This window comes from Crinia signifera, chromosome 1 (assembly GCF_055691185.1).
Source record: "Crinia signifera chromosome 1, ASM5569118v1, whole genome shotgun sequence".
Classification (NCBI taxonomy): Eukaryota; Metazoa; Chordata; class Amphibia; order Anura; family Myobatrachidae; genus Crinia; species Crinia signifera.
In genome coordinates this window covers 31,725,242-31,738,511 of record NC_139217.1, presented here as the reverse complement: position 1 = coordinate 31,738,511, position 13,270 = coordinate 31,725,242, and the positions used below count along the sequence as shown (strand labels likewise).

Sequence of the window (13,270 nt, the reverse complement as noted above, 5' to 3'; positions counted from 1 at the left end):
GTCGGTAAGGACAGGGCTGCATGTGACAGGGCAGTGACATGATGTGAGGAGGGGAATACAGGAAGCCACAGACTGAGTTTTATAGTGGGAAGTGCAGGGTCTCCAGCAGCACTAAACACAGACATGATTTATGACCGTGGTGTCAATCGAATACTAAACACTTTTCATGCATCTAATGTGTTACAGTATACAGGCCTAGAAACACGCCGCTATAACAATGTAACATGTAATTGTCACCATCACACTCCGTTTTTGTTTTAAACCATTGTTTATTAATAGAATTTTCTTCGGTGCTCTGTTCTCTTTGATTCCAGACATATCAAATATTTACAAAAATAAAAGGCCCTGCTCATAACCAAAACTTTAGACTTATAGCAGCCAGTGTCCTCCAGGGCCCGTCCGTCATGGAGCATGCACAGCAGGGTTACACTGAACGGGGAAGGGAGACACTGTGCAGCTCTCGAAATACATTCATGAGTCTCAATGTGACACGTTGCAGGATCAGCTGTCTGCCTCGCGAGGCAGCTGCCGCCGGAGACACCTGTCGCTGCTCACACAGAACACTTCTGTCTCGTTCGGACGACAGCCCATCCCGTCTATATCTGCTAGGATGGCGCCTACAGAAATACTACATACTTACTGATGGTATTTTGCTTTCAGATATTGTGCAGTCAAGTGCGTATAGTGATACTCAGTATCCATATAGGCTGCAGCACGCGCAAAGTCAAAAAACAAGGGGAACTGTTCTTTATTCTTCTCCTCCCGGAACATGGAACTGCTGTCTTAATAACCAGGTTTCATGCAAGGTTTAAAAACACAATAAGATATAGCAAAAACAAACAAAAATATCACTGCAAACGAGAGGCAGAACAAATCGTTGACAACATTTTTTTTTTTTTCGTCTCCAGGTCATAAAGAGCGCCTGAAACCAACATATACGTATGTACAAAAATAGCCTTTTTCTCTCATAAAACTTAACCCATTAGAATATCAGGGACACATTGTCAAAAACATCATACAAAAATTCACGTCAGATACAACAGACTCTGGAGATGCCGTGGAAGAGCCCCGTCTGCTTAGAGGTAGGACCTTCCCCAGATTCTGCTCTGGGGTGGGGGGTGGGTTTAGGACAAGCGAAAACCAGACCCTGCATTTTGCAGGAAATAACTCAGCATTTCAGCTGAAACGCCAGCAATGTAACAGGTGACCACGAGCGTATCTTTGGTGGCATGGTACGGGAACAAAGATCTTCCACCTCTCCATATAGACTACATTCAAAAACGTTAACTATCATCCATACATGTAAAAGGCCAATATGAACCAGAGATCGGAGATGCCAGCCATCAGAGAACACGTGAAGATGGAGCAGATGGTCTTGTAGGTATGACCAGTGGTGGTTCCAATGTCGTGCATGGGATAGGACCGTCTTTCAAGAAAGTGCAGCAGAAATAGTCCAGTCAATGATTATCTCAACGCAGTCGTCCATGGGTTTGACCTTGACCTTTAATGGTTGACTACATGGGAAGAGTGAAAGCCGACCATTGCCATCGCTGGACGTCCAGAAGGAGGTCATATTGAAACGCTAGTGTGACACCTTCCACTAGTGTTGTATAAACATTATACATAAAACATGCATTTTCAATGCACGGTTGAGCATATACGCGTGGAGGTTTGTCAACACACACATACACATATATATATATATTATATATAATACACAAAAGCTTTAGAGTTGAAAAAGTGCTGGTATCTGAGTGAATTTGTGCATAATGCCAAGTCGCGCTGTGCAAATTTACAACTCCAATTAAACATTTCTTTACTTATTTTTCAAAATAAAAATAAAAAACACACACAAAAAAAAAAAAAAAAAACAGAAAACCGTTCAAACAGATAAAAATAGCTTAAATTCTAAGGCTGGTTTAGCTACAAAACGGGGAGAATCACAAGAAACACTTTTGGTTGATCTGTAGACATCGTCTGCCATTGCTGTGCGCAGTGACATAGTTGTGTAAGTCCTTTGTTTTTCAACCCGACTCCATAAAATAAGATAAAAAATAATAATAATATATATTTATAATTATAAACAGGTCTTATCCGTGCCGGAGTCATGTCCTTGCTCTCCTTGCCTACAGCCACAGTTCACGTAAAGTCATTTAAAAACACTGGCTCATCGGAGGAAGAAAAATATATTTTTGGAAACCCCCCCTCACCGTATCATACCCCAGAAATCTGTAGTCCTCGGAAATTGACATTTGGGTCGCTGGATATATAACGGTCACGTCCGGTCCAGAGGTGACACAAGCCGCCTCCGGCTCAGCAGAGCACAAATTTGGTGTATTCCAGTTATGGTTAGGACAACTTGCTGAACTCCGCGTGCACCCGTTTCCACTCCTGTCAATCATTCCGATATACATCCACAAGGGTAGACGACTCAAAATAAAGCTTAAAAAGTAAAAAAAAGGATAAAGCCCTACAATTCCTCCGTCGTCGCAGAAGGATGTCAGCACAATGCGGGCAGAGTAAGGCCCCCTCTAATGCTCAGCGTCCATAGCATCCAGGTATTTGGATTCAATTATTTTCGGTAGAAGGTTGTATCTAGAGAAGGAAACAAAACTGCATTAGTCAGGAAGTGGTTATGGAGCCTGAGAAATAATATTATATATATATATATATATATATATATATATATATATATATATATATATATATATATATATATATATATATATATATATATATAGTCACCTTTATATATAAGGGTCTGCCCTACAGAGGGGGTACAATTAGTGATCACATAACAGGATTTTGGTACTTATTACTAAATCTCTTTCTCGAATTCCATAGGGGACGCTGGAGTAGTCATTACGATGGGGTACAGACAGGTAACTAAAAGAGCTAGGCACTTTAAATGATATAAATGTGTGTTTCTGGCTCCTCCCCCTTGATACCCCTCCCACAGACCAGATAACCACTGTGCCTGAGGAGGGAAGGGAGAATGAAGAACGGGAAGAGGTGATGCATTAGAAACATGAAACAGACGTACACACTACAAATTAAACAATCTGCAACCCAGAACGCAGTCTGAAGGAAAGTGGTTGTACTTAAATTGCTACTAAGAACAGCGCAGACTGGGCGTCCAACATCCCTTATGGAATCAGAGAAAGAGATTTATCGGAAAGTACCAAAATGCTGTTTTCGCTTTCATCCACATTAGATGCTGGAGTAGTCATTACGATAGGGATCACCTAGAGCCTCTCACACGGGCAGTAGAGCGCTGAGTAGTCTTGCAAAACTGCATGGCCGAAAAGAAATTCAGTAGCTGCAAACGTATTATGAACAAGGGCCTGTCAGCCCAAGTATCTTCATGACAACTGTAAAGTTGAAACTCCCCAGGCAGTAGCCCAAAAGGGACCCACAGAACGGGTGGAATGAGCAAATACTGATACCGGAACCCGCCATAGTGTACTCCTGACAAATTGTAAGACGTATCCATCTGGACTAGGTCTGTTCTGAGGCAGGCCTACCTTGTCTATTTGCATCATACAGAACAAAAAGAGCATCTGTCTTACAGATAGAAACCATTCTTTTGGCATAGATGTTAAGAGTCCTTACAACATCTAGTTACTTTGCAGCTGGAGAGTCCTCAGGTAACACCGGCACCACAATAGCTTGATTTATGTGGAATGCCGAAACCACTTTAGGTAGAAAATCCTGACGAGTTCGAAGTTCAGCCCTGTCCTCATGAAAGATCAGATAAGGAGAACGGCAGGACAGGGAGCCCAATTCAGACATTTGTCTAGCCGATGCGAGGGCAAGTAACACCGTTGTCTACTCAAGATCTGCAGACTTAAGTGGTTTAAAAAGTGGAGGCTGCAGGAACAAGAGTGACGAAGACTCACTTCCAATCCTGATTGGTGAAACCAGAGAAGAAGACTTAACCGAAAAGTCCCAGATGAAAGACGTTTTCTCACACCAGAAGACATACGCCTTCCAAATAGGATAATAATGTTTGGAAGTAACGGCTTTGCATGCTCGAATCATTGTTGGAATGACTATTGACTATATGTTACACTTTCGTAGCAACGTCCGTTCAAGAGCCACGCCGTGAAACATAGCCGACGGAAGTCCCGATAGCGAAAAAGGGAGAGTCCAAGGCTTGTCTGCTAGTAAAAGTTGCACATAAGCATACCAAGGTCTGCAAGGCCAATTTGGAGCAATGAGGATGACCATCACCTGTTCCCATTTTACTCTCTTAAGGAACCGTGGAAGAAGCGGGAATGGCGAAAACATTTAGACCAGCTGGAGCGGCCACGGAGCCGTCAATGCAACTACTGCCAGAGCCTTTGGATCATAAGTACTGGAATAGTAACTTGGAAGCAGTGTGTTGTTTTGCGAAGCCATGAGATCCACTTCTGGCATCCCCCCACTGATTTATTAACTTGGAGAAAATGGTGGGATAAAGGTCAGATTCTCCTGGATGGATTAACTGTCTGCTGAGAGTCTGATTCTTAATTTTCTACCCCTTGTAAGAAAACCACAGAGCGCTTGTGCATTCCTTGCGGCCCACCGAAGGATTGGTATGACCTCCTTCATGGCTGCTTTTCTCTTGGTTCCGATATGTTTGGTCATGTATGCCATGGCCGTGGTGTTATCGTACGGAACTTGTACGGATTATCTCTTGAGGAGTGGCATGACACAACGCTTGGTAAACTGCCCGCAACTTTAACACATTTATGGGTAGTACCACTTCCTGAAAGGTGTTCTGAAGGGTCACCGCGCCCCATTCATGTTGGTCGTCAGAAGCACCAACTGCATGGGTCCGAACTGAAGACCCTCCACCAGATTTGTTTCATTCAGCCACCAAAAGAGAGAAAGATGAGCCTGAGGAGCCCATCTGGCAAGATGGTGCAAATGCAGATGCGACCCTGTCCACTTGGATAGAAGATCCAGTTGAAATGGCCTGGAATGGTACCTTTCAAATTCCAAATGCTCAAAGGCTGTGACCATCTTCCTAGCAACCGAATGGAAAGATTAACCAATACCCATTTCGGCTGCAGGACCTGGTGAACATATGTCTGAATGTCATGTGCTTTGTTTACGGGAAGAAATACCTTTTGTAGTACGGTATCTATGATCATACCTAAAAATGTAGGCCATCATTCTGGGCGTGTTCGCACCAGGGACTGATGTTTCTGTTCTGCATATTTGCATGTTTAGGGCTTCTGTGCAGGTGCCTTCAGAGACTTGCATAGTCTCCGTGGCGCTCACACAGGTGGGGGGCAGATTGGAGGCGGGCAGGGGGTGTTCGCATGCGTTTCCTTGGTGTACCCACCAAAACGCTGGGTGCGCACAGGGGAAAACGTTTGGCGTCCCGATGCAAACGCGGGTGAACACCTGGCTTCCAGGTGCGGGAGGCTGACGTTGCAGGACATCAGCAACCCGCCCAGTGCTCGGACCAGGACGCCGCAAGTCAGCAGAGACTGGCTTAGATTTGCCAGCACTGTAGAATACATTTGAAAGATTTCAGGACCGCACGTTAGCCTGCCAATGGATGTTTTGGTAAAACATCCATTCGCAGTGCGGCGGGGATATTCGCTGGGCAGCGTGGGGCAGGTATTCGTATGGCAGGCAGGCGTCCTTTGAAGGCTTGCTAAGCAGCAAATTAACGCTGCTTAGCGAGCCAAACAGAATCACCCCCTTAATCCTCGGAGTGGGAACCAACTGTGACTTAGCTACATTGATCATTCCTCCATTTGAAAGAGAGCTTCTTGAGTAACTAGGATGTTGTGAAGGAGGCGCTGTTTGGATGAAAGGCAAGGCCTGAAATTGGTAGTGGATGTGGAGTATCGTCAATCACAGACATTGTTTATGTGGCTGCCAAATAGAAATAAGCATCCTTTGTCCAAGGACACAAGGAACTCCCTCATTTCCATACCTCCGATGAACCTGAATACCCAGAGATAGATATTTAATTACTTTAGGTTCAGGATTAGTCTCACTGTACCGTCTGGTTTTGGAACCAGAAAAAGACTGAAAACCTTTGGTCAACAGGAACTGGCATGATAACCCGGGCCTCCAACAACTTGTCTTTGGTAGCCTGAAGAAGTCGGCGGTTTTTGGTGGAAGTTGTAAAGCAGGGGTGTGGAACCTTTTTGTGCCAAGGGCCGTTTGTATGGGGAAAAAATCCTTTGGGGGCCATATGTAAAAATTTCTCTTACAAATTGTCCCGCTGCAGCCGTCCCACGCTCCGGCGGCTGCCGCTGACTAGGACTGACAGTCTCCGGCTGCTGTTGATTAAGAGGAATCTCGCAAGAACTACCGACCTCTCACAAGAATTCCCTTGTACTTGACTCCCGGCAAAGCCGCCAGCCGGGTGGGCGGGCCACTCAGACCGGCTACGGGGGCCGCATATGGCCCCATGCCTGAGGATCCCCACCCCTGTTGTAAAGGCTGAGCAAAAAAACAAGGAGGAAGCACCTTGAACCACAGCTTGTAACCCGAAATTATGAGCTCCCTGACCCAAGCATCTCCGCAGGTTTGATCCCATACTAGACGAAAAGCTTGCAGCCGAGCGCCCGCTCTGGGATCCCCAAGGTGAGTGAGTAGGCTGTCATTTGGAAGGCTTGGACATGGCATTTGTATCCAATTGAGAGACTGGAGCTGTAGATCTACCTCGGCTTCTGGACCTGCCAGCGGCTGAGAAGGATCTTCTCACCCTCTACCCAGAGACCTGGAAGGACCAAAAGGAAGGTCCGTGTACGGGCGCCTTGGTGTAGGTGCAACAGTTGGCCTGTTGTTGAAATTCAAATAAAAATTACTTTGGGGCCCCAGAGTTAGTGACAGGCTCTCGGGCACAGTCTGAAAAATGGTCTGTGGGGGAGGGGCATAGAGGGGAAGGTCTCCCATCTATACCCAATAGTAATGACTACTCCTATGGATGAAAGAGAAAAAAGAAAATTAAAGTGAACAGATCCCATAAATTGCAGAACCAGTACAGGGTTCATTGATGATGTGGCAATCCCAACATGCATAAACCACGTACTTTCGCCTACTGTTATATCTGCATGTAGTTACATACCTGATTGGGATCATTCCGATCATGATCAGGGGAAAGATCATCTTCATGTAAGGGAGAGGGGACATGCCAAACCCACACAGGATGACCAGCTGGAGGACCTGTAGCCCCGTGAAGTAGTGAATCTTCCTCTGTGGGACCCTCCTGATGTAATGGGTGGGAGGATACGCCGTCTGTAGGGAGGAATACACAACAGAGTGAGCGCAGGAAATGTGGATACAGCACAGTGATCTGCTGAAATGGTGCCACAAAACGTGTCCAGTTCTCCTGTGCAATTGTCAGCAAATTCAGGATCACATAATGGTTACAAAAAACAGAACAAAATGAAATTATTGGCCGTTCTATATATCCATGGTGGTGCATTACTGAGCTGACGGATATGTGACTATGATAAGTGCAAGGTGGTGCTTCTCTACCCACATCAACATTAATGGTAGAATAGACGAAAGTTAAGGGGATAGAATAAAATAAAGCATTAGTAAGGGGTAGATTAAATAGCTGTACGGTAAGCGGACAGAACATAAAAGAAGTGTGGTAAGCCGGTAGAGCACAGGTGGGGTGAGCGGGTAGAACACAGGTGGGGTGAGCGGGTAGAACACAGGTGGGGTGAGCGGGTAGAACACAGGTGAGGTGAGTGGGAAGAACACTGGTGGGGTAAGCGGGTAGAACACAGGAGGGGTAAGCAGGTAGAACACAGGTGGGGTAAGCGGGTAGAACAAAGGTGGAGTAAAATGGGTAGAACACAGGGGGGTTAAGCGGGTAGAACACAGGTGGGGTAAGCGGGTAGAACACAGGTGAGGTAAGAGGGTAGATTTGGGAACACTCTATGCTCACAGTGCTCCTGGGTAATCTCTGAATTGTTGTGATGGTTCTTATACGTTTACCCTTTAACATGATGCATAGTGATTGTAAAAATCTACCTCTTGTATCTGGTCTGGGCTGACACATCTACTGTCTACCCGCTATGTTGCTGACATTGTGCGTGCCCACGGGCTGTCATCCGTTGGCGCTACATGTCCGATGGGGGCGATGTTAACAAGAGTCATTCTAACAAAGCATGCCCCCCCCCCCCCCCCCCCTACCGTTGCTGCCCGCATCGACAGGTGTAAATACACCTGCAGATGCCTGGTCCCGTCGCTGCCGATGTTGGGCTGGGTACACACCGTAGAGCGTGTACCTGGCTTTACTGAAGGACACCAGTTAGGAGGAAACATTTCCCTACAACCACCTGAAGCCACAGTACCTTCTATTAGGACACACTGTATGTGCCATCGCTCAGTTCTGCTACACGACTGCGGCCCGCATGACTCTGCCGCGTAACACTAATAGCTGCAATAATAACCCTCCTTTACGCAACACCTCTAATGAGGCGGCAGCAGCTTGTTAGCAGAGACATTTCTGCGAACCACTTAACCGCATCCTTCTCTGACATGTGACATCACTTCTGGGGCCCGAGACATCCTAACGAAGCTTGTTTGATGCAGGGGGGGGACCCCTCCCTAACCTTCTACTAATGACCTTGTGGCACAGCAAGCAGTAAATGAGCAATTAGCAGACGTCTGGTGCGGAGGGCGCACACATACTGTATATGGCGTCTTCCCAGGATAAGACATTGCCAGTATAAGATACAGTATACCGTATTATGTACACACGCACACATACAAGGATTACTACAAAGGGGGAATTTGGGGTTTTACCATTTTTCCCCCAACACTGTTTGTTTAACTACCCACACGGACAAAAATTGGGAATAGTAACGGTCTCGAAGCATGACGAGCCTCTGCGTTACTACAGTTGGTGATCACAGGACATGAAATATACAAGACGTGGCCAAAACAACCCCCACAAAAACATTTGTCGTCCATCGCCTTGTCAACTTATTGACCCTGTAGACCTAACTACTGTCAACTTTATCTGTGGAGCTTTGAAACCTTTTGACCTAATATGGTGTCGATCTAGTCCATGTAGATCTTCTATACCACCCCCCGGTTCACCCACCACCTGCACCAACGGGACACAATGACATCACAATTGATACGACTGCTGGATCGGAAAGGGAAATGTCCAAAAATGGTCGGCATTCAAAGAGGCGTCAACACAAATTGTGCAACAAAATCAGCACGTGTATAGCACAGGAAGGAATATTTGGGGGGGATGTCTGTGCCTGAAATGTTTCAGGATCGCTCAGTTATATCACATTGTAATATATTACGAATCGGGAGTAGTGGGTACATAGAGCAGTCGGTCAGCAGAGACAGTCAGGGAAACAATGGATTTGCATTAAGTAGAATGGCTCCAGGGACCAACAACATTTTGGATCGCTCTGTATCCGGGATCCGTACTGCAACCATTCAGATCCTACAAGGGAGCAGATATAAAATGTTCCCGGGCGCAGGAGACATAGGACGAGACAGAATTATACTGCAGGGAGCGTCGGACAGTGGTGAGGAAAGAGTTAAGGGACACAGGCCAAGGAAGGCGCCAGGAGGGATGATAACAATTACAAGGGAATTGCTGTTAGATAAGATTTATTACAGTGATAACGGCTTTGCCCCTGGTCTTCCATCCGAATTTATGGCGATGACGGGACAGGGACTGGTTGGGAGCCAGATGATGGAACTGCAGAACGTGTTGTGAGTGAACGATTCCGGGGGACAGAGCGGGCAGGAAATAGAAGTATATAGAATTGGGATATACCATACATTTACAGGCTCAGAGCAACGTATGGAATAAGTCTATTGTAGAAGTATATATAATGAACGACAGGGTTCATAATAAATAACAGATTCCAGATTAAATCGCCTTTTATGATATACTCTGGGATCCCCTGGGTTAATGTGAATAAATGTCTTAAACTCAAAAATGTTGTCGTGTGACGTCACCCACCCGCCCCAAGCAGGGATTGAGCAACGAGCGAGTCATCAAATCACCTGTGCTTAAGCATGGATATCCTTAAAACCCGCTAAAGCATGGGTATCCTTCAAACACTGACTGTAATACCCCAATAGCAGTGGCCAGTGTATGACTATATAATGGTTTGTATGTTTATTTGCTCCAGTGATCAAGTAACTGACCCGGCATTTGCGAGAGAGTAACTGAACCCCGGCCTTTATCTGTGACGCTCCCCAACAGAGCGGATTTACAGGTTCAGAGCAAAGGCTAGAAGACAAGCATGTCCAAACTGTGGCCCTCCAGCGATTGTGAAACTACACATCCCAGCATGCCTTGCCATAGTTTTTGCATTTTTCTATTAGCAAAACTGTGGCAAGGCATGATGGGACTTGTAGTTTCACAACAGCTGGACCATAGTTTGGACATGCCTGCTATAAGAAGTGTTCTGTATAGGCAACATGTAAACGGGGGAGAAGACAGCAGTATAAAAACAAGTTTCAGGCGCAAAATATAATGTGATGCATATTAATGTATATACAATATAATTTGTCCATAAAAGGGCAATAAGATTCTGTAGGGACAGTTAATTAATTGTATGCATCTAGTGTCTCTTTGATAAAACCAATTAGTACCTTTTTATCCACTCAGCAGCTCCCAATTAGTTCACTGTGGCACTACTAAAAAACAATTTAATTAAGCAAAGAGAGCGCCAGCGGCTCCTGATTGGCTGCTAGGCAGCCAATATCGCTATTCGGGGGGAGGAGCCGCAGGATGTAGACAAAGTCATCTCCTGTGTTTCCGCCATGTCCGTAGGTAACAGTGATATCCGTGTGTATGAATGTATATATAACAGGTGTAATGTACAGAGGGTAGGTACCAGTGATATCAGTGTGTATGAATGTATATATAACAGGTGTAATGTACAGAGGGTAGGTATCAGTGATATCAGTGTGTATGAATGTATATATATTACAGGTATAATGTACAGAGGGTAGGTACCAGTGATATCAGTGTGTATGAATGTATATATAACAGGTATAATGTACAGAGGGTAGGTAACAGTGATATCAGTGTGTATGAATGTATATATAACAGGTGTAATGTACAGAGGGTAGGTACCAGTGATATCAGTGTGTATGAATGTATATATATATAACAGGTGTAATGTACAGAGGGTAGGTACCAGTGATATCAGTGTGTATGAATGTATATATAACAGGTGTAATGTACAGAGGGTAGGTACCAGTGATATCAGTGTGTATGAATGTATATATAACAGGTGTAATGTACAGAGGGTAGGTAACAGTGATATCAGTGTGTATGAATGTATATATAACAGGTGTAATGTACAGAGGGTAGGTACCAGTGATATCAGTGTGTATGAATGTATATGTAACAGGTGTAATGTACAGAGGGTAGGTACCAGTGATATCAGTGTGTATGAATGTATATATATTACAGGTATAATGTACAGAGGGTAGGTACCAGTGATATCAGTGTGTATGAATGTATATATAACAGGTGTAATGTACAGAGGGTAGGTACCAGTGATATCAGTGTGTATGAATGTATATATAACAGGTGTAATGTACAGAGGGTAGGTACCAGTGATATCAGTGTGTATGAATGTATATATAACAGGTGTAATGTACAGAGGGTAGGTACCAGTGATATCAGTGTGTATGAATGTATATATAACAGGTGTAATGTACAGAGGGTAGGTACCAGTGATATCCGTGTGTATGAATGTATATATCACAGGTATAATGTACAGAGGGTAGGTAACAGTGATATCAGTGTGTATGAATGTATATATATAACAGGTGTAATGTACAGAGGGTAGGTAACAGTGATACCAGGGTATAGAATAACAATGCGCTGTATAACACATTCCGTAACTAAGAAATAAATCATTTATACACAGCGCTCACCAGGCGCATTTAGTTAGCATTCAATAAAATTGCTTTATTCATATACTATTTCTGGTTAATTGTCACTTCCAATCCATTCACTGTACACCATCCCGGATAGTGTGGCCAATCCCGGGATCGGGATCGGCGGGATCCCGGGATTTGGCCTAAAAAAGTCTGGGATTTCAATCCCGGGATTGGAGAATCCAATCCCGGGATTTCGGGATTAGACTGCGCATGCGCAGTCTAATGCCGGGCAGCGTCTGAGCACTATCTCAGACGCTGCCCGGCTGTTCCCGTAGCCTGACCCGGCGTGCGGCCTGCGTAGCGTGACAGTAGAGGTCACGCTGCGCAGGCCACACGTCACCAGTGACCGCCGGCCTGCCTCCGCCTGCCCGCCTCCCGACAGCACGCCGGCCTGACTCCGCCCGCCTCCGCCTGCCAGCCTCGTCTCCGCCGCCCGCCTGCCGTCTTCTATGGAGGTGCACTTGCCGGGAGGCACCGTGCACCTCCAAACCCACTCCCGGCCGCCCGCCCGCACCCTAATGTAAGTAGATGTGCGGGTCGGCCGGGGTGGGTACTATGCTAAAAATGGGGTTTTTTTTGCTGGGGATGCCAATCCCGGGATCCCGGGAATCCCGGGATTGAGCGTTTTTCAATCCCGGATCCCGGGATTGAAAAAATGCCCCGGGATTGGCATCCCTAATCCCGGACCAGCATATTTATCAACATAGGTTAGAGTTTTACACTTAAGGTGAGTGTTGGGGGATTGGACAACCCTCTACCCAGCAGCCCCTCTTATTTACACTGCCCATCTTCCATCACCATTCAGTAACTACACAATGAGATCAGATTTCTCGGCTGGTGATGAATTCTGTAAAGCAGCCACGTCTGACCCTGTAACCCAGACAGGAAGACAGCAGTGCGGAGATATAGGCTGTGTACAGCACAATAGCGTCTTTGATGTGTCAGTGATACATTTCCTCAGGATGCAGATAGCGATTCTATACCTGCCGCACATCCTGCGCACACTTTCATCAGCCCAGCACACATACCTGTTCTTTCAGCAGCAGGGCCACCCTCTCAAAGAGCTGGCTGCCATCAATGGAGGTCAGGGCGATGTACAGGAAGAGCCCGTACAGGACCGGTTTGGGGATCCACTGCAGGGGAAGAGGCAGGAGGAAGAGGGAAAGGCCCACCAGCACGTTTGCCACCAGCGATGTCAGGCGGGTCTCCTTAACGCTGACGATCCTGCGACAGACACAGAGAAAGCTTAGTGATTTAGGATGAAAACATAGTAGAAGAGATACTTTGTTATAAAAGGGACGACTTGGGGAAGGCAAGCAATTATACAGCAGCTCCGGACAACGCTGCAGATAGGTCTTGGTTGAAT

At 45.8% G+C, this 13,270-nt stretch overlaps 1 protein-coding gene across 1 annotated transcript in view; it reads right to left on the bottom strand.

Moving 5' to 3' along the window:
* Nucleotides 1-1,123: 1,123 nt before the first annotated feature.
* The window catches only part of SLC4A11 (solute carrier family 4 member 11), a 97,319-nt gene continuing 85,172 nt past the window's right edge, over nucleotides 1,124-13,270 (bottom strand). Inside the window, 3 exon segments of the mRNA XM_083185923.1 lie at nucleotides 1,124-2,595; nucleotides 7,079-7,248; nucleotides 12,933-13,128. Coding sequence (XP_083042049.1) covers nucleotides 2,532-2,595; nucleotides 7,079-7,248; nucleotides 12,933-13,128 — 430 coding nt within the window. The 3' untranslated portion in view covers nucleotides 1,124-2,531.